We start from the raw sequence: 20,952 nt of genomic DNA, 5'->3' as shown, positions 1-20,952 counted from the left end.
TTATAGGTATTTGGTTGGCCTTCCTTAACTTACTTCTTCTAGAGCAGAGCCAGGACTGGGGTGAAGCAAGTGAGGGGCCCTGGGTGCAGAACCGAAGGAGGGGCTCACCGTCAGGTGCTGCCGCTGCATGCACTTGACCCTGACTGTGAGTGTCTGCTTGAGTTTTGCACTGTGGCCCCTGTACCCACCTTGCTGTCCTCCTTCCCCTCAGCTACAGCGGGACTGATCACTTTATTTATTGAGCCAGAGTGTCCTTATTCTTTGGCTTTTTTTAATGTTTATTTTTGAGAGAGAGAGAGAGAGAGAGAGCAAGCAGGGGAGGGCAGAGAGAGGGGAGGACAGGGGATCCCCAGCGAGCTCTGGGCTGACAGCCGTGGGCCCGATGTGGGGCTCAAACTCACGAACCGTCAGATCATGACCTGAGCTGAAATCGGACACTCAACTGACTGAGCCCAGGATCCCCTCTCTGGCTTTTTTCAATTGTAGTAATCTAAGCGGTTTCTCCCCAAAGTCTGGTTTTGTTAGGGTTGAATCGGGAGGCGACTTGTGCTGACTTATTCAGGAACCCAACTTTATACGCTGAGATAGACATAAAGAAAAAAATACATTTATGACCACACATGGGATACAAACTTTTATAAAATTCTTCTTCTTTTTTTTTTTTTTTGATGAAATATGGAAGATGGGATGTAAAACATAGTTTAAAGGATTTCAAAAGATAAAGCTGGACTGGCAGGGGTGGGGCGCATGTAATGCGCCATTTGTGATTATTTTTCATTGGCGGTCTGTGAATCTGGGCCGCGGGTCTGAACAGTCTAACGATGCCAGGCTCTCTGAGACACAAGACACCTGGTTAATTTGGGACAAGCTGTCACCACCCCCACCCCCACCCCAGGACACTCTTAGGCTTAAATGTTGCATTACAATGGTTAGGGATCCTTGTAGGAAAATCATTCTGGGCTAAAGGTAGGCTCTCAGGTTTGAAGCACCTTTTTAAGAAAAAGATGAAAAAGCATTTTTGTCAAATATATATATATATATTTATTATTTATTTTTTTTTTTGGTCAAATATATTGGTAATATACTGATGAATTTTTTTTTACACGACACATTTGACATCTTTGTAAGGGTCTGCTATATGGCCGTTAGGTCGGCCACATGGGGTAGGCTGCCCTACGAGCCACCGGTTGCCAATAATGAGATATTAACACAGAGTTAGGAATTTGGGGATCTTTAAATCATTTGAAGTCTTTGATTAAAAGTCAGGAGAAAATGAAATCACAACTTACCGTACATGCATAATGAAATACAGTTTATAGTTAAGTTGTAAAGAATCGTATAGGTTCGCTACACTGCTTGTCTTAGCTGAATTTTAATTGTTATGTACCACGATTAACTGGGCCTTTTCTCCCTGCTAGGCTAAACTGAAAACAAACTCCATTTGAAACTAATTTTTTTTTTTTTTTACCCCCCAGGGGAAGGGAGGAAGGGGGATTAGAAGCGATCTATAGGACGCAGGTACCACTCACTCCTGGCTTCACCTTCTGGCTTTCTGGGCCTTTCCAGAAGGCTCTTAGGACTGATCAAACCCAACAGGCAATGCTCAAGTGAGCAGAGTTTTACTCCAAGCCCAAACATTCAGGGGAGGTAAAGCTCTGGAAGGACTTCAAATAAAGCGGTTTCAGAAAAATGTGCCTGTGGGTTGCCCCGGAACCAAAAGGTCCACTCGGGCTCTTGTTCCTCTGCACAAGTCACAGGAATCCTCCTTCTAGCTCGCCACCGCCCTCGATGCCCTGTGCGCTCACCGATTTAACGAATCAGGCGGCGTCCAGTTCCTGCATAAAATTGAGGCCGTGTGTTTCGTATTTCGAGGCGCTGGCGGGAGGCGGCGGTAGCCAGCCCTCCCCTCTTGCTCCCTTTCCTCGGTGGGCCTCTTCTCACCCCCGCACCCCCGGCTTCACGTCTGCAGAAGCGTCAGTTGTCAAGGGGCCCGTCCCACGTGCATCCGCCACTCTGCAGCCCGGCTCGACCCTGAAATAGACCAGGGACCGGCAGGTGTCTGCAGGGAGGAAGCCAGGCAAAAGGTGAGGGTGCCTTTGGCAGCCTCCCCTCCCCTCGGTCCCTTCCCCAACCGTGGCATTTTTCTCCCTCCACCTACAGAGGCCTCTCGAAAGAAAGACACCTCGCTGTGAACTCATTCACGTAATCTGCACGCACTTCTGGAAGGTACAGGAGGCAGGCACCTGGCACGATTCCCTTTCTGCAGACGAGGGCGTTGAAGTTTAGCAAGGGTAAGCTTCCCGTCCTGGACAAGAACCCGGCCCGACTCCGCCTGTCGTGTGATTTCCGTTCATTTAGGGGAGGCCAAGGCTGTCCGGGGCCCCCAGCCCTTTCCCACACTCCCCATCCTAAGCCCCAAGTCGCAGTTTCCTTTCTGCCTCCTGCCCCCAAATCTTCTCATTCCCCTATGGCTGAGTGAAGTGCGGCGAAATCCTCCCTCTGCAAATGTACACTGTAGATTAATTATCGTAACAATTTTACCAGCCAAAGTCTGAGTGGAGACTCACTGGCAGTAAATTTACTCGGTTCCACACAACCATGCGGGGCAGTCATACCGTAGATTTAATTTCGACCATCGTTTAGGGTGGAAGCCGATAGAGTCGACGAGCGTCACCGGTGCTGTCACGTCGGGGAAGGCACTCAGGCGGCGGTCGCCGAGCGTTCGCTGCCCCTCCTGGAAGAATTCACCCTGCGGCGAGACTCTGCCCGCCTCGCTCGAGTCACGTGGGAGAGAAGCGTAAACCTGGGCCGTTCTTTACTCCAGACACACGGGGGCGCAAGACCGCGGCGTCCGCCGTGAAGGCGGCGGAGCGACGCTCTTGCTCGCGGGACTCCGACGTGCTCACGTTCTGAGGGCCTCGAGCCCCGACCCGGAAGCGTTGGCGTCACGTGGTGCGGCGTGGCCCGCTGCCTTGGAAACGCGGTGCGCGTGCTCCCGGCGGGAGCTGCGGTGCAGGGGCGGGGTCTCGCGGCGGGGGGAAGGGGCTGCTCTGGGCTCCAGATGCTGTGCGCCGGGAGGCTGGGCGGGCTCGGAAGCCGGGCAGCGCCTCTATGGCCCGGGCGAGCGGGCTCGAGGGGCCTCGGAGCCAGGATCCGCGCCCGAGGGGTCAGCACCAGCTGGTTCCCGGTGGGCGCCGCCTTCAATGTCAAGCCCCAGGGCCGCCGCCTGGACCTGTTCGGCGAGCGCCGGGTGAGCGGCGCGGGAGGGGGCTCCCCTCGTACCCCCCGCGTGGCCCAGCAGGGATCCGGGCCGGGTCTTTTGGGTCTGGGAGGAGCCGGGCAGCGAACCCGCTTTGTCGTGTGCGCTCTCGGTGACCTTGCCCGTTACCTCCTCTTTGAGGGGCTGGTGTAAGGGGCGCGGGGCGGCCCTTAGGGGTCCTGCCCCCCCCCCCCAGAATATGGGTCCTGGGACCTGCCTCGTGTGAGCCCTCGCTCCACGTGCACTTAAAATAGTTCATTTTGGAGGTGGCGGTGAATCCCGCCTGCCGGGTCCCGCCCTCGCCTCACACTGGGACCAACCCCAGCTGAAGTGCGCTTTTGCCCCAACCCAACCCTGGTGCCTTGGCGCCTGGCCCTGCAGCTCACGGGCGGCGTCAAGTTTCCGTGTAATTACTAATGCCGGCGATGCTCGAAATGCCGGCTTAAATTTTTTCCAAAGCTTTGGGCTCTTCTTGTTATAAAACAAAAACTGTTGAGAGCCGTCTAATTTCCTATAATGCGATGGCGTTGATCACGTTGGTTTCTTCCCCCGGGAAGTCACTGAATTCTCTGGTTCCTGTTTATTGCTACGTCCACACACGCAGCAGGTGTCTGGCGTTACGTAGGCAGTCAATATTTACCGAGTGCCTGAGTTAAAGGTGAAAGGGAGGCACGCTTGAAAGGGATTTACCCTTCTATTCCTGTTGTACTTTACATTTGTGGATTTTACCCTCCTCAGGTTGTTACTTTTATGTTTGCCTTTTAAATTTCTTCATTATCTGTACCATTGCCTTTCTTATAAGAGCCTAGGATACCGTTAACAGTGAGTTTACTGATTCGAGTGTTTTCTTATTTGATCTCTGCCATTAGCTTTGACTGTTTTAAAAATATTTTTGTATGAAATTGGCCAACTTCCATAGGGGTAAATACCAGAATAAGGCCTTAACATACTTGGTGAGAGGAGAACAGCCACGTATAGGTATTGAGTAGAAAGATGAAAAAAGTAAGTTTGGTTTGGGGTGGATGAAATAGAACTAATTTTAGCTTTTTTTTTTTTTTTTTTTGGAAGATCACGAGTTTAGATACTGACATTGGATTTTCAGGTACCTGAATTGGTTTTTTTTTTTTTTTTTTTAATTTTTTTTTCGACGTTTATTTATTTTTGGGACAGAGAGAGACAGAGCATGAACGGGGGAGGGGCAGAGAGAGAGGGAGACACAGAATCGGAAACAGGCTCCAGGCTCTGAGCCATCAGCCCAGAGCCCGACGCGGGGCTCGAACTCATGGACCGTGAGATCGTGACCTGGCTGAAGTCAGACGCTTAACTGACTGCGCCACCCAGGCGCCCCTGAATTGGTTTTTGATTAAACAAGAGAACAACACAAAACCACAAAGGTTAATGTAGTTTTTTTTTTTTTTTAATCATTTCCATAACTAGTAGTCTGAGGTTTAGAATTCCCAAGAGCAGTGTGGAGAGGTGTGCTGGGAAATGAAAAATAGTCTGTACTTGAATCAAATTAAATCAGTGTAGAGAATCTGATTTGGTTTTGGTCCTGATTCTGCTCTGCCCGCAACTGTCTTTTTTTTTTTTTCATTAATCAGTTTGGAGAGAGGTTAATTTCACGCATCCCTTCTTGCAGAAAAGGTAGGCCTTATCGGTCCTGAAAATTTTACCTCTTGCTGTTTTCCAAAATCAACCTATTAGTCATCTGCAAAGTTGAACTACAGAGCTAAGCGCTGGTCCGTTAATTTGTCTCGTCCACGAGTTTGCCCATGTGGTAGGCACTATGCTGGGCAGCTGGTTCAAATGATGAAAGCGGTTCCTCCCTCTAGGATTTTGCCTTCTCAGGAGAGACTTTCAAACAGATAAATTGCAATACAGAAGTATGGAAAAAAGTGTGGGCTTTGGAGATGTACGAAGCGGGCTCAAGTTCTGTCTTTCCCGCAATTAATGACCTCAAACTTTTTTTTTTTTTTTTTGGCTTCTTAAAGTGTGTTTCCTTATGTGTGAAAGAAGAGTGATGGTTCCTGCCCTAGGATTATGTGATTTAAATGAGGGAACCTGTATTCGGTACAGAATTCTCCTCTTGGCGTGCAGTAAATGCATCGTAAATGCTCTGTGTTTTCTATCCTGCCTTCCTGGGTGCTGGAACGAGAGTGTCTGAACTGGTAGAAAAGGATGGTCATTCCCTTTGGATTAGTGATCTTTGTCCTTATCAAGATGCTGAAATGCTTTCGGAAAGTATAAAATTTGCTGCTTTCAGCCAATGAGTTGGTTTTAACATGCTTATTAAATCTTCCTGAAGTATCTATGTGCTCAACTCATCCTCTCTATCTTGAGTTGTGGAATACTTGGTTCTAGGTACTGGACTGGGCCCAATGGCCAGCAGCGTCCCCAGAAGACTTCACATATACTTTCTAATATAGTATACCTGTATCCATGCTGTCAGATATGTACTGTCATCCCCATCGTGCTTAACGAGAAACTTGGACCCAGGAGGAGAGAGAACTAGGCCAATCGGGGTCATACGGCTAACGGTGATTACAGCTGGTATCTATTAAATGGCTTTCTGCGTGCCAGGCAGTGTTGAAATGCTTTAAAAACACGTATCATCTCATTTAATCCTTGTAACTACTTTATGAGGTAGGGTCTGTAGTAGTGGCTGAGCTGGGTGTTGAACCTGTATCGTTCTATTTTTGTTTTGTATGAAATAATTAAAAATGAAAAAACATTCACATTCTTAAAACAGGTGTCGTTTAACCTATGGAATGACGTGGGAAATGTGAACATGGTATTATGTGATACACCAGTGAAAACCGAGATTTCCTGAGAAAAGGACTTACACTTAACACCGAAAAATCGTGTTTTTAGTGACAAATGGGAACTGTTCTCTGGATTGCAGGGTCTTTTTGGAGTTCCTGAGCTCAGCGCCCCAGAAGGATTTCGGGTCGCCCAAGAAAATGCCTTGAGGAAGGCAGACTTGCTTGTGGAGCGTGTGTGTTCCGTGGCACCTGGGCCCCAGACCGTGCTCATTTTCGACGAGCTCTCTGATTCCTTGTGCAGGGTGGCCGACTTGGTAAGACGCTTGGTGTGAGCCTCGAAACTACCTGGGTGTCAAGCTGGTAACGTTTAAGCTAAGTTTATTAGGTTTAATGCTAGACTATAAAGTTAAAAGCATCTGGTCCTCGCTTTGGCAACATGTATGCTGGCAGCGTCTGAACCACGTGAGAGCTGGCTTGTTCTCGTGGGAGAAAGTCATTAGGAAGGGAAAAGTGTAGAGGAAAGGGTGACACGTAGAACTTGTACCTTAATACGTGTAGTTACGAAAACAGCACGTGATGTATAATCAAACAGTGATTACTCGTATGGCAAAGATTCCTCGTAAAAACTTCTACGAGAATTTTAAGAGGACATTTACCTGCACATGACAGTAAAATTAATCCTATGAAAAGCCAGTTTTTATCAACCTTTTCAGAAATGTCTTTTCCGGTGAAAACTAAGATTTGGATACGAAACTGATTGTATTAGTGGCTTCCTTTTTTCACATTTTGAAGTTGAAACAGACATACACCTCGGTCTCTTCGCTGAGAAGCCCGTTGCTGAGATGGAAGGCACACGTGTATCTGCCCTAAAGAGCCACGTCTTCAGTAGTCACGTCGTTAGAGTGGCGCACGTGATCCAAAACTGAACCCTCCTGAGCCTGTCTACTTCGTATTAGACTATATATTGCCTTCCCTTCACATTCGTTCAGTGTCGAGCCTCCACCACGTGCCAGGCTCTGTTCTAGGCACTGGGAATGCGGCTCATGACGCACATGGTCTCTGGCCTCAGGGAGCTGATGTTCCGATGTCAGCTTTTTTTTTTTTTTTTTTTAGATCTTATGAGGCACCAGGCCCTGGTAAGAGGTTTACCTGGATTAACTGAACTAACCTTCTTAGCATTTTCAGTTGAGGAAAGAAAGGCAGTAACAGGTTAAGTGATGTGCCCAAGGTCACTCTCCAGTAGGGGGGTGGGGCTGGGCTCAGAGTCCAGGCGTTCTGGCTGTAGAACTCACGCCCTTAACCCGCTGTTCTGAACCTCCTACTGGCTGGCTGGCTGCTTAGGTCAGATGAATAGGTCTCCCTTACCTGGAGAGGTTGGAGTGTCACTTAGCTTTTTAAAAAGGATTTATTTTTAAAATTATCATTTGGCAAAATTGGCTTCTTTCTGGGGCTGGTGTAGTTCTGTGAATTTTAACTCACGTTATTCACGTAGCCACCGCCACAGTTAGGGTACATAACCATCTCATCACCCCCCAAAGGCCCCTGTATAGTCCTGCCCAGGCCTCCCCTTTACCTCTGGCAACTACCCACCTGTTCTCCCTCCCGCAGTTGGCCTCTTGTAAAATGTCAGGTAAGTGGAATCACTTGCCCTTTGAAAATGACCTCTTTCACCCAGCGTAGCACCTCCCCATCCTGGTTTTTTGCATGTTTGGAAGTCACTTCTCGGTTTTATAGGGTCTCGGTTTGCCCTGCAAATGCTTTGGGTGGAGGAGGAGAAGGGAGAGGCACTCACTGCCCAAGGAGCCCTCACACTTCCTCCATGTAGTTGTGCCGATGGAATCTGCAAAGGGACACAGTTGTCAGGGAATTTCACTTATGTGCCATCAAGTACTGGCTTTATGTCTTCGTTGGTGGTTTATTTGTTGTCTTAGCCTGCATTTTAATTAAGTGGTGGTCTGCGATTTTTTTTTCCCCCACAGTTTTGCTTTTGCCCCTCGCTGAGAGATCTTAACTCTCTGCCCCGTAGCTTGTCCTATTTTTAAAGTTTTTTATGATTATGAGGTATAGTAGTATCGCATTTAAAAAGTTTTAAATATGACTTGTATGTGGAAATCTTTGAGTAAAAAAGTCAAAGAACCTTCTGCCTTTTCTTTTTTACATGTTTGTTTATTTTTGAGAGAGAAAGCATGAAGAAGGGGTAGAGAGAGGGAGAGAGAGGGAATCCCAAGCAGGCTCCGTGCTGTCAGCCCAGAGCCTGATGTGGGGCTCAAACTTATGAACCGTGAGATCATAACCTGAGCTGAAAGCAAGTCGGACGCTTAACAGACCGAGCCACCCAGGTGCCTCGACCCTTCTTCCTTTTGAAGTTTTAAGGTTTTATCTACCAGTAGTAGGATCAATACCATAATAGGGCAAGGATTTTATAAACTATGATTTGCCACCAAATGGACATTCGCTTTCTTTTTCTTTTTTTTTTTTTTTTTTAATTTTTTTTTCAACGTTTATTTATTTTTGGGACAGAGAGAGACAGAGCATGAACGGGGGAGGGGCAGAGAGAGAGGGAGACACAGAATCGGAAACAGGCTCCAGGCTCTGAGCCATCAGCCCAGAGCCTGACGCGGGGCTCGAACTCACGGACCGCGAGATCGTGACCTGGCTGACGTCGGACGCTTAACTGACTGCGCCACCCAGGTGCCCCTCTTTTTCTTTTTTTAATACATTTCCTATGTAACAGTATTGTTTTCCTCATCAGTACTACAGATGAATTTTTAAATGTATGCCAGTATCTTGAAATTAATATTGATTGTAAATTCTGCAACGTGTAGATTAGTAATTTGTACAAATTGTAAATTCTACATAGCTAATTTTTCAGGTACTAATGTTATCTCATTGTTGCATCAGATGTATAAAACTATGGATTTAAATGTTTTTACATTGAAAACTAATAATAAAATTAGGAACTTTGACCTTGTGGTGATTTTATTTCGTATTATAGTCATACATGTTCTTAGAGAACAAGGAACATCCGTGATATTTTGTAGTTCCCTTGCGTTTTTCTTTTGAAGTATACTGCAATTAACATGAAAACTAAAGGCTAACCTTACATGATTTCATTAAAAAAGTAGAAAGAAGTGTAGCTCAGTTAAATGCTGAGGTCGGCGTAGCAGCTGCTGCAGGCCCTGGTGATTGTGAGTCATGGGAGCTAAGAGTAGGAATCCATTTTTATTAAAAGGCCTGTAAAGAGAGAATGTGCCTTTGTTTTCCGCACAAAGGCTAGAATGTAGTTAAATCAGCCTTGAAACTGTGCTGTGTGTCAAAACAACAAAAAAAAGCCTGTAAGAACTGTTCTCTGCAGCCAGGTTAACATGTGAGAAGCAGGCTATAAACGATCTTAGCCAGAAAGTTGTAGAGTATTTGAAATAAAATTCTGCTTCTTTTGAACTAGAGTTAGGGAGAATTGACTTGGCGTTTGCGTTTGAAGGAGAACGGCTTTCCTAAAACGAGGCCAGTGAACGTATTTTCTCTGGAACGATCCCCACTGGATCCCGGGGACTCACAACACGTTGAGAAAGAGGCCGCTTCGCCGACTGGTGTAGGAACAGCTCAGTAATGGCAACGCCGAGGTCGGAGCCAAGGGGCTGACTCGACGGCGGAGGGTCTCCCTTCTGCCCTCTGATCTCGGAGGAGAGCCTTCCATCACACCCCCTGTCGGTTTTGTCTTTCTTCCTCGTTAGGCCGATTTTGTGAAAATCGCCCACCCCGAGCCCGCGTTCCGAGAGGCGGCGGAGGAAGCCTGTACGAGCATCGGCACCGCGGTGGAAAAGTATGTTCTGTCCCCGTCCCCCCCCCCCCCTCCGTTGCGGTCTCGGTCTCAGCGACGCGGCTTTGGGGATTTGCGCTTTCGGACGTTTGTCCGCCGGGCTTGCCCGCCCCCCGCCCGCCCGCAGGGTAGGGGACGGCCTGCGCTGCCCTGGGTGGTGGGGGCGGGGGCGGGGGCGGGCCCTGGCCCGGCACCCGCGGCGTGGCCCCGTGTCCGTCTGTCTGTCTGTCTGTCCGTTCCCCCCGTTCGTTCGGTCGCTTGGCTTCCCCGCCAGCGAGGCGGTCACGTGCTTTGTGTCGCGTTTGCTGCGCGGAAGGCGGGCTCACACCGCGGTCGCGCGAGGCACCGAGCGAAGCTCCGCTGCCCGGGTGACCATCGTCGCCACGTTAAGTGAGAGCCTCTCCGAGTCTCGACGCCGGCAGCCCCGCGGGCCCCCAGCTCCGGGTCGGGGAGGGTCTAGGGCGCTCAGAAAGCCAGCCCGGAGGGCCGAGGCGGGCCGGGGCTGCGACGCAGCGGGCTCGGGTGACCCCGAAGGGCCTCGAAAGGCCTTGCGCCGCTCACGCTCACGAGAGCTCTCGGCAGCGCTGGCGAAAACCACCCCCAGGGGGGCCGCGCGGTGCCAGAAGCTCTTCGGCGCCCGACGCGCCGCCGCCGCCGCACAGCGTCCCCCGCGAGAGGGCGCCGCGGCTCGCCCGGCCCGGCGTGGACGCGGTGGCCTCCCGGCTTGGACTGCGACCTGCTGCTCGGGCCCCGCGGAGCGTCACCTGCTCTGCTGGGGACAGTGCCTGTGATCTCCTGTCGCCACTGCTGCTCACCGTGGCAAGCTGAAAGAGACGAAGCCGGCCCCTGTCGACCCCAGACCCCCGGCACGCGGCGGGGGCGGCACCGGGGGGGCTCCTGGGGAGAGAGCACGCCCCGTGCAGGGAAAAGTCCCAAGAAACGAGTCAGAGCTGCCCGGGTGCCCGCCTGAGCCACCTTGATTGAATGCTGCATCCGGCCTGAGTCTAGATGCGCTTCCGGTCTCACGGATGTGGGTTCCGAGTTTTGCGGGGGGACCACACGGGAGCCATGACCGAGAGCCGAGTGTTGTCCTGAGCATCCGGGCAAGGTCCTCCCTTCTTCCTGGAGACGTGCGCCAGTCTTTCCTTCGGTGCCACACTCTGGCCACCGCCCGAGGCCTGCCGAGGGCCTGAAGGGAGGGTCAGGAGGCAGAACTCGCAGCCTTCACTCCATTCTCCGCGCTGCTCTCCATTCTCAGCACCAGCGCTGCTTTTCTCCTTTGGTCTAGCTGAGCTGTATCTTTTTTTTTTTGTTTTTCAACATATATTTCAACGTATACATACATATATATATATGTATATGTATATATATATTTCAATGTATATTTTCAACATGTATTTTTTTGTTTTTCAACATATATTTTCAACATATATTTATTTTGCGGGAGAGAGAGCACGAGAAAGTGAATCCCCCCGATGTGGGACTCAAACTCACCAACGTGAGGTCACGACCTGAGCCCAAAGCAAGAGTCAGATGCGTAACCGACTGAGCCACCCAGGCGCCCTTAACCGAGTCCTATCTTAACTGCTTCCGTTGATCCCCGAGGAATCTATTTCCAGTAGCGGAAATAAAAGCCTGAGATGAGGTGTGTTTGTTTAGAGTCGATGCCAGCTGTAGGCTAGAGACCTTATCTCAGGATCTTAGGACACAAAACGTCACGTGGGATGTTGACTCAAACCTCTGAAGGGAGGACACTGCGGGCTGCCTGTAAACCTGTCCTTGTGACACGCGGTGGCCCGTAGGGTGAGCGGGCCTGGGGGAAATAGGCGCCCACGTCGGTTTTCTCCCGGTTTCCTGGGAGTGATGCCCGGGTGCAGGAGCCGTGGTATGCCTGCCCTTCTGGGCAAGCATCCTCCCAGTGGCGGTGAGTGCCTCAGTCCCCTCGTCTCTGGGGTGGCCGGTGAGAACCACAGCAACAGAAACCCTTCAATTTCTACAAAGCTGCAGGTGTTTGATTACGCACTGACTGGGGACCTCGGGTGCCTGAGTACGGACTGGCTCATGGTTCTTACCGCCTTGTCCTTTCCAGAGGACCTACCAGGCAGGGAGCAGATCGTATCCCAAACCAGTTCACTGTTTAGCCCCGAGAGTGCCAGGACTTTTTGGCGTCCGGGAAAGAAGGACTGAGGACCTGACTGTGGGATGGCGACCCGGGCTGAGGGCAAAACTGCTGGTGGGGGTGGGGGTGGGGGGCAAGGGCAGGCTGGCAAGGCTAGTGTTTGTCCACTAGGGTGGGGAGTGTGTGCTCTACGCGTAGCATGTCATTTAACCCTTAGGGTGACCTGAAGCCGGACAAGCTGGGAATTTCAAATAACTTGCCCGAGGTCACAGAGTAGCGGTGGGCTTGGTGTTGCAGCTCGAGGGCGTGTCCCTGAAGCCCGCGTCCTTTAACTCTCCCGGCGGTGTGGGCCTGCCACTCTGGCCCAAGAGGGCAAAGGTTACCCGGGTTCTAGGCTCTTCGCTCGGGAACCACAAAATCTTTGTGCCCGTCCTTCCTCCCATCCTCGCTCCTTTCTCACTAAAAAGATCAAAAGAGAAGTGGCCATTGGCCTGTTGCTAACGGAATGAGTTCTCAATGGCAGCGGGCTCAGATCGCCGGCTACGTTCCTCCCGTCCCCTCCCTCCCGACTGCTCTTCTGGTTCCAGCTGCTGGTTGTGGCTTCAGATGTGTCCTCTTACCTTTCAGAACCCTCAGGACCCTGACATCCCCGCCTGACGGACTCCCCGCTTCTGTTCTAACTGCGGTGACGCTCTCTCTCTTCCAAACGAAGAGACAAAACCAACCCCCAGAACGTTGGTCTCTGGGCGCGTGCATGCTAGGATGTCACACAGTTCTCTTAATGTAACGCTAAAAACAAGGTATGAGAAAGTAATTTAATTGTTTTTTTTTTTTCCATCTGTAATTTTTCTAGGTTGAACACAAATGTGGAATTATATCGAAGTCTGCAAAAATTGCTAGCTGACAAAAAACTTGTGGATTCCCTTGATCCAGAAACCAGGTACTGACTGCTTTGCGTTCCTTATGGTTGTGACCACGGAGGCCAGCGGATGGCTCCCCCACCCCCACCCCCACCGCATTCCCTCACTCGCAGCCCCCTCCGTCTGGAACATTTCTTCCCGGAGTCTGCACGACTCCTGCACTTTCTTTAGGCCTTCACTCCTCCTCCTCTGTACCAGGTCACGCCCTGTCCTCTTACCCTGCTTGTGTTCTCTTCTTAGTCCTGACCTTTTCCAGCATTTCTGTTTGCTCATTTGTTTACATCTCTCCGCCACCCTAGATGCAGAGACCTGGTCTGTTTTGTTCAGAGCTGAATCCCGGCTCCTAGAGCAGTTCCTGGCCTGTAGTAGGTGCTTATCAAAGGAATGAGTTCCTCTAAACAGTTGGGAATTACACTTAGCTTCATGCGTGAAGTTCCATCATCGATACCACCGGAAGATAGAAACCAGTTGATTTTATTGACTGGTGGGATGTCAAGATCCTTGAAATGATTTCCTTTGGTTCCTTAGATGACCTTTATTATTCCGAACTGAAAAAGCTACATTTCTAGGTCAGCCCCCCAAAATATTTGATACAGGATCTTGGATACCGTGTTTCTTTGCACACATTTATGTACGTATTAATAATTTTATAACTTTGTCATTAAGCCATCTATATATTACTCATCTCGTGGCTCAGAGGGTATACGTTTTCTTACCTGTTTGTGTTGTTTACTTCTTTTCACTCTCCGATTCTCTCTCCTCCTGCTTCCTTCTCTCCTTTCTGTCTCCACACAGGGCTTCTGAGCCCCCACGAAGCCCTGCTCTGCAGGGATCCGTCGATAATGGGGTTTTGTTATTTATCTGATGTATGAGTACCGTGCCATACGAATTGCACAGTGAGGCTGTCTTTGGGGCATTAATTTCCCCCGAATTCCTGGTATGCAGATGCTTGTTTGACCTTATTTCACTTCGTCAATTCTCATGCTGAGGATCCTGGGAAAGCTGGTGGTATCATCAGACTGGTTTGTCTTCACTCCGATTTTAGGCTTGAGCCCGATACTGTCTTCATTAGCAAAACAAGGAGAGGCTGAATGCCTGCTCATCGTGCTGCATTTATGCTCAGCTGGTGTTGACTGAGTAGCGACCACAGGTTATTCGGTATCTGATTTTGCTAAAGATTGACTTTTCTGTATGTAACGTATAAAAATTGTAGTGGAATAGCGGACCATTTTAGGTACAAAGGACTTGTTCTGACAGGATGCATGCCGCGTTTCTAGACGTTCCTAAAAATGCCAACGGGATTTTTATGTTATTTTTTATGTTTCTACTTTTAAATTTATTAATGCTTTATTTTTGAGAGAGAGCGAGCGAGCATGTTGGGGGGGAGGGGCAGAGAGAGAGAGAGAGACAGAGACAGAGACAGAGACAGAGACAGTATCCGAAACAGGCGCCAGGCTCTGAGCTGTCAGCACAGAGTCCGACGCGGGGCTTGAACTCAAGAACTGTGAGATCGTGACCTGAGCCGAAGTCGGACACAACCGACTGAGCCACCCAGGCGCCCCATATGAAGTTTAAATGAAATAATGAAAGTAAAATGCTTTGCCAGTGTCTTGCCCATAGTAGCCATTCAAAGAATGAGACCCTTCCATCCTTAAAGAAAGATAGAACAGAGAGCCCGTCACTTAACAGAATAGAAACAGAGCAAGAATAGTGTTTTAATGGTTTGGGATAATGGGTCCCCTCTAGTTAGGTGTCAGTTGATAAATAGTTATGGAGGATCCCTTTTTGCTCAGTTTCTTGGAAGGTATCATAAAGAAAAGGATAAAGAGATTTATGTGGCAAGGAATTTTATCATAGCATAGATTACAGAGTGGGAAAAATGAAAATATTTTTAGTTCGTGGGACCAAATGTTACGAACGTGAAAAGCCATGGTTTTGATGGCATTTAAAGAAATGTTCAGTGTGTGTGGTACAATTTCACAAGAAAAAGCAGGATACAAACGTCCATGTTAGTTGGCTCCCACTTACTCAAAACAAGGAGTATAATATAAACTGAGAGTAAACTGGATAGAAGCCAAGGGAAGGTCTTCTCTTGTTGGTGTTAGCCACACGTTCGTTGTCACTGAGACAGTGTCTTCATGAGACCGAAGATACTGCCTCTGCCTGTGCATTTCGGGACGGACATCCTGTTGGGTGTCCCCCACTGGCTCACCCAGCCCAACAGCCAGGGCGAGCGATGTTCTAGTGTGAGGAATTCGGTGCCCTTTACGTCCGATCGGAAACTCAGCAAACATTTTTCCAGTACCTACTATGTGCTAATTTCTCTAACCTTATCGTAGTTAGTTTCACGTCGTCTTAAAAACATAAGTAGATTGGAGGGAAATAGAAGAACTTTAATAGTGGTTGTCTTTGCTGAGATTAGCGATTTTAATTTTTTCCTACATTTCTACAGTAAAGCTGTTATACAATAAACCTACATTATATGATGTAATAAACTTACATTATACAATAAATTTCCATCCCTATTTATCAACCCCCGTTATCTTTTTTTTGCTTTTTTTGTCTTATAAAAACAAACAGAAAATACCTTTGCTAGAAAAGATAAAGTGGAATGTTTTTCAGGTTGACTGTTCAGGAAGGGAGATCACCGTGAGATAGAGATAATGGGGATATTTTAGGGGCTCGAGTGAAGCCCTTAACATTATTTAAGAAAGAAGGTGAGTGACTAAATTATTAATGTGGTCTGTTGAATTTTCAGAATTTTTAGAAGGACGTTAATTCTGTCCATTCAAAGTATAGTGGGCGATAATCAGGAAGATAAGTAGACCCTTTCTAAAGAGTCAGGGAAAGCCAGGAGAGTAGATCAAATATTTGGATAACTTAATTCCCGAAAAAAAATAGTTAAAAAAATTACTATTGACAGAAAGAGGTGTTACACTTGAAATTGGTTCCAAGCGTTGCAGCAGCATTAAAGAGAAAAGAAAACAAGTCCCATCAGCCAAGAAACCCCGCTTCCGGCACAGCATCAAAGAATTTAATGTTCAAGTGGCTGCTACCAGTTGGAAGAAAAACTGAAAACCTCGTGCACAAGGCCTTTGAAAAATTGTCCAAGTGTACTCTGTTTCATGTTTTTAATTATTGGGGTTTGGATGGAGTTGAAATAAATAAGTAATTATCATGGTGGCGTTCACAGGTTTGTAGTCTATGAATAAGGAACAGGCTTCTACATGTAAAGCTAATCGTAACTTTTTCACGCTCTGTAATACATGTATTGACTTTTTGAAACATTGGTTGCCGCTGTGTTTCATCCTCTCTGCTTATTATATTTAAGCATCCATGACTCCCTCGCGTGGCTCCAACATAACCTTTTGCAAAGATTCTGTGTTCTCCCAACGATTTTTTTTTTTTTTTTTTTTTTTTGGATTAAGGTTGTTGAGTGGAAATCACAAATGCCTCCGGAGCCTACAGCAGAGGAACCTGATTTGGTTGCTAGTGGGGGACAGCCTGCAGAGGCCTCGCAGCGGAGGATAGGGTGATTCATGGGATGCCGGTTTAATCACACTAAGGACTGCTGACCTTGACAGCGGTCGTCCTGGAGGGCCGGAGGGCTGGCAAGGGTTACAGCAGCCTGGCCTAGGCTGGTGGTGTAGGGAAGAAGGGGTTATTTCGGGTGATTGCCTCACTTCTGGTCCTCCTCCCCGTCACCACCCAAATAAATAGCTACCACTTAAGGAGTAATTTTCCCATACTAATAAAGAAGTGACGTGCATTATTTGTTACTTACAGGTTACTGATACTGGCAGAAGTGCTTTCAGATACGCTCTCGTTTCCTGATCCCCTGATAACGTATCTACCGGTCAGATTTACTTACGAGTGGTATCAGATCCTTATCTCCCGGCCATCAGGGACCGTGTTTTCCACTGAAGTAGATTTGAAGAGCTGTGTGTACTCGTCCTGTTTCCATAGCTCGCCAAATTTTCTCTCAATTAGTACATGTCTGAATTCAGTATTTGGGTTCCTTTGGTATCTAACGGGAAAGTAAACAACATCAAGTTAGCTTAGAACTAAAAAGGGAGAGATGGACTTCTAAGGATAAAATATTACAGGAGAAAATTAATGAAAAGGTACCCCTTCCTTTAGATGTCGTTCAAGATACTTTCTGCTCCATGGTTTCCGGTTCTTCTTAGTGTCCTGATGAAATTGTTACATCAAGGAAAGGTGGGGAAAATTAGGGCATGTTTTTAAGTCTGCAGATGTATTTGATGATTATTAAAAACCTTGCTCTCACTGGGTGTTGTATGTAAGTGATGAATCATGGGAATCCACCCCCAAAACCAAAAGCACGCTGTATGTGCTGTATGTTAGCCAACTTGATGATACATTATATTTAAAAAAATGCAAAGAAAAAAGATGTTGCTTTGTACGGTCCATGCTAGTATGAATTCTGGAAATGGTGAGGGAACCTTCCATCACAAGTCTTAGCAGATATAGCGATAGGTGGATGGGAGCGGATAAGTAAGGAACCTGCCTTTTAACAGTGATGCAGGAATGAAGGGTGATGGTTCACATAGTGCTGACCTGTGGAAGGATGTTTCTGATGGTCTCTCTTTGAAGTTCCCACATTCTTCATTTGTATCCTTGTTAGGACACTTGTATCTTTAACCTTATGTTCATTCATTCAAAAAGTATCGGTTTCCTTCTGGGACCCATGCCTTGCTGAACACACACGTCTTTACCCACAAGCAGTCTAGGATACTCTGTAGTTCCGTTAAATATACATGCTGGATTATCGAGTTTTACCTACTTGCACTTAGCATGTGTACAGCCCGCAAGTACTTATTTGGTGGGTTGCATAAAGTATGCAGCAAGTGTTTTTTTGAAGGAAAGACGGTGGACAGTCAAAAAGATGGCCATCTTTTCCAGAAAAAAACAAACAAACAAACAAAAAACACGGCAGATAAATTGGCCTCATTGGGGAAATTGTCATTCCTTTGTCAGTTAAAATTGTCAGTTTAAGACTTATCGTACAGTTAGCATGACGTATATGATACTAAATCGCCCATCAGAGAGCTTAAAAGCCCAGTCCATCAGCTAGATGTTTGGACTGACTTCTAACATGTTAAGCTCCTGGTTTTAAAGAATGTGTGTGTGTGTGTGTGTGTGTGTGTGTGTGTGTGTGTGTGTGTGTGTGTGTTGATACATCTGACTTTTGCAGAGTATGGTTGAAAAGTCCAATTTATTTACCAAGAAAGTGATTATGTGAATAATTATTGTTACCCATTGTAACCTGGGTTCGTTTTGTTTATAGGCGAGTGGCTGAACTGTTTATGTTTGATTTTGAAATCAGCGGAATCCACCTAGACAAAGAGAAGGTGAATATTTCCCCTCTGGTTTTTCCTCTTGTTTTGCTAACGTCCAGTTGGTTTCTTTGTTGCTGTCGCCCTTGTGTGTTGCTTAAATTCGTTTGTCATAAAAACTCTTAGGCTGTTTGTGTCGCAAGATACTTCGATTAGTTGTGTCTGAATGTAGTGCTCAGACTCTTCAAGTCTGCCACCCGTGACGATTCGGAATTAAGACCTTGCTTGAGACACTGGGGGTGTTTTAGATGTGCATTTAGATGGGCAATATCGGGAAAGAGGCACGTGAGCAGGAAGGCTGAGAGTTGTGAAGGTCGAGGTTGGAAGTGGACGCACGGGGAACGTTGTTAAGAACGTGACAGGAGTGCGCGTGTTCACATTACACACGTCTTTGACAGATCCACACGGTTTTGTTCCAGAAACAGGAAGCAGGGGGTCTACAGTGTCTACCCTGGGACAGGAGCGACCTTATGCATTGTTAACACCCCTCCTTTCCCAGATCCGGAAATAGGACAAAGTGATCTGCTCAAGTTCTCATCCTTAGTATCCAGATTTTCTAGCCCTGGCCACTTCTCTTTCTAGAACGCAGTATCCTACGAAACTTGAATGCCTCATTTCAGTATGAGGGCTGGGAGAATGGGGGCGAGCTGACCACCCCTGAAAATCCGCCCGCTCCACAGTTATCTCCCTACTTGCCTGCAGTCTATTATGGTTATGCTTTTTTTTTTTTTTTTTTTTTTTTGGTAGGTATGTGTCTCCTAATAGATAGAACACAAATCCACTTACCTGTTAATAGAGGTTAGTTCGTCAGAGTATTCTAGAAAGTACAGGTCACGGTCTTGAGGGTGTGTGTCATCTACAATAGGTAACATCATTTTGATTGGTGCTGGGTTTGAATAATGCTGGGGCCGCTTGTAAACACGTGGATGTGTTTATGTGGCTTTAAGGGCTCAGCACGAGACTCCTGACCAAGCCCTGAGCCCACACATGCCTCCCAGCAGTCTTGAGAGGCTGACAGGCACTACTGTAAATTCATGTTGCTTAAAATCGGCCTCTCTTCAAGCCAGAGTTTATTACCACTTCTTGGTATAATGAGTCCGCTGTTCTCTGAGTCACTCAAATAAAAATTGGGGGTTAGTTTGCGTTTTTTTTGTTCCCAGTACTTTCATGCCGTAATTCGTGACAGAATCCTCGGATCGTTCTGTAGAGCCTCTGCATGTGTCCCCGCCCCCCCCCCCCCCCCCCCCCCCCCCCCCCCCCCCCCCCCCCCCCCCCCCCCCCCCCCCCCCCCCCCCCCCCCCCCCCCCCCCCGCAGCTCACCTTGAACCTTATCGCCACACTGGGCTGTCCTAAAGGTCCTGGTCTTGCTGACACTCATTATAATTGATGGTTAAGCAGTTGATAATTAAGCATTTGCTGTTTGAAGCATGTGTGTTTCATCACATCTTTATAGCCTCTCTGAGGCGCTTGCCGTCGCTGCCGTTTTGTAGATGAGGGACGGGGGCACCTCGAGTTTCTGTGATCTACCCAGGGTCACAGGGCCAGTAGCTGCAGGAGGCTCGGACTCCAGAGCCTGCTCGCCAGCCCGGCTCGGGTTGTCTGCTGGTCAGTCTGACCTGTCTGTGAACGCCGAAGTGATTTCCTTAAAGTCTTGGTGTGATCCTTACCGTCCTGCCCAGAACCTTTCAGTCACTCTCCGTTGCCTGTTGAAAAAGTATCAGTGGCAGCTAATATGTAACGAAGAGCGACCGTGGCGGTGCTTTCCCAGCCTTCCCTGTGCTCCCCCGTAACTCGTGACACCGTTGGACCACTTTCGTGCGTGGTCCCCATCCTCCTCCTGCTGTCTGCTCACCCGGCCCGCCTGCCGCAAGCCCCCGCCCAGGCTTCATCCTCAGACCACCGTGTCTGCGAAGCTCTTACCAGTTCCCCAGGTGAAAGTTTGTATTCATCTGAACTCCCGTTTTATGTATTTCATGCACATGGCATTTACCTCTTCCTGCCTTTTCTCGAAGCGGTTCCTGTGCGTTACTTGTCTAAATTACAGGCTTCTCAAGGACCAAGAACACGGGTCATGTTTTTTTCCAGTTTTGGCCTCAGCAAATATTGAACGACTGTATGGGAATCATAATAATACTAGCTAATACTAATCAGGTCTGATATTCAGAAGGAAGACAGTGGAGAATACTGTCGTTCCTGGTAGAGAAAGTAGGTGAACAGTCTTATTATTTTGTGTAATCTTCAGGAACCATGTTTTTGAAACTGTACCCAGAAGCGTTGGGTGTCAGGTCAAGGTCAGTTTTGCCAGCATTGAACTTGCTGCTTTTACGTCTTGAGTGTTCTTACAAGGGTAGCTGCCCCCCGCCCGGCACGTAACTCCCTGGGAACTCGTGAGCATTAAGCATGCAAGTCAAGTAAACCTGCTGAATTCCTCTCTTATAATTTCTGTCTGTTCTCAAAGGTGCGCCACTAAGACAGGTAAGAGGAGACACGTTACCCTTTTTAAAAGAGAGATCTTGAAAGAAACCCACCAACCTAATGTACAGATTATAAAGGCCTGTATATTTTTTTCTGTATTCTTCCCACGTTATTTCTTATTTTATTGTAAAGGTCTCGCATGAATATAATTGAAAAGTTTAAAATTAATGGATGTATATATTTTTTAGCAATCATTTGATAACTTAGCACAACAATCTCCTAGAATTCTTAGAAGCGCGG

The 20,952-nt window shown here is 47.8% G+C and overlaps 1 protein-coding gene across 2 annotated transcripts in view; it reads left to right on the top strand.

Annotated features, from left to right (window-relative positions):
- Window positions 1-2,925: 2,925 nt before the first annotated feature.
- The window catches only part of LOC122480630 (mitochondrial intermediate peptidase), a 157,313-nt gene continuing 139,286 nt past the window's right edge, over window positions 2,926-20,952 (top strand). The window contains exons 1-5 of one of the 2 annotated variants that reach the window (XM_043575263.1): window positions 2,926-3,250; window positions 6,162-6,335; window positions 9,756-9,844; window positions 12,814-12,900; window positions 18,189-18,252. In XM_043575263.1, the coding sequence (XP_043431198.1) occupies window positions 3,062-3,250; window positions 6,162-6,335; window positions 9,756-9,844; window positions 12,814-12,900; window positions 18,189-18,252 (603 nt within the window). In that variant the 5' untranslated portion in view covers window positions 2,926-3,061. The remainder of the gene's footprint in view (window positions 3,251-6,161; window positions 6,336-9,755; window positions 9,845-12,813; window positions 12,901-18,188; window positions 18,253-20,952) is intronic. The other variant, XM_043575273.1, reaches the window with a different exon arrangement.

The sequence above is a fragment of the Prionailurus bengalensis genome, chromosome A1, assembly GCF_016509475.1.
Source record: "Prionailurus bengalensis isolate Pbe53 chromosome A1, Fcat_Pben_1.1_paternal_pri, whole genome shotgun sequence".
NCBI lineage: Eukaryota > Metazoa > Chordata > Mammalia > Carnivora > Felidae > Prionailurus > Prionailurus bengalensis.
The sequence above is the reverse complement of the archived record's forward strand: the minus strand, read 5'-3'. Positions and strand labels throughout refer to the sequence as shown.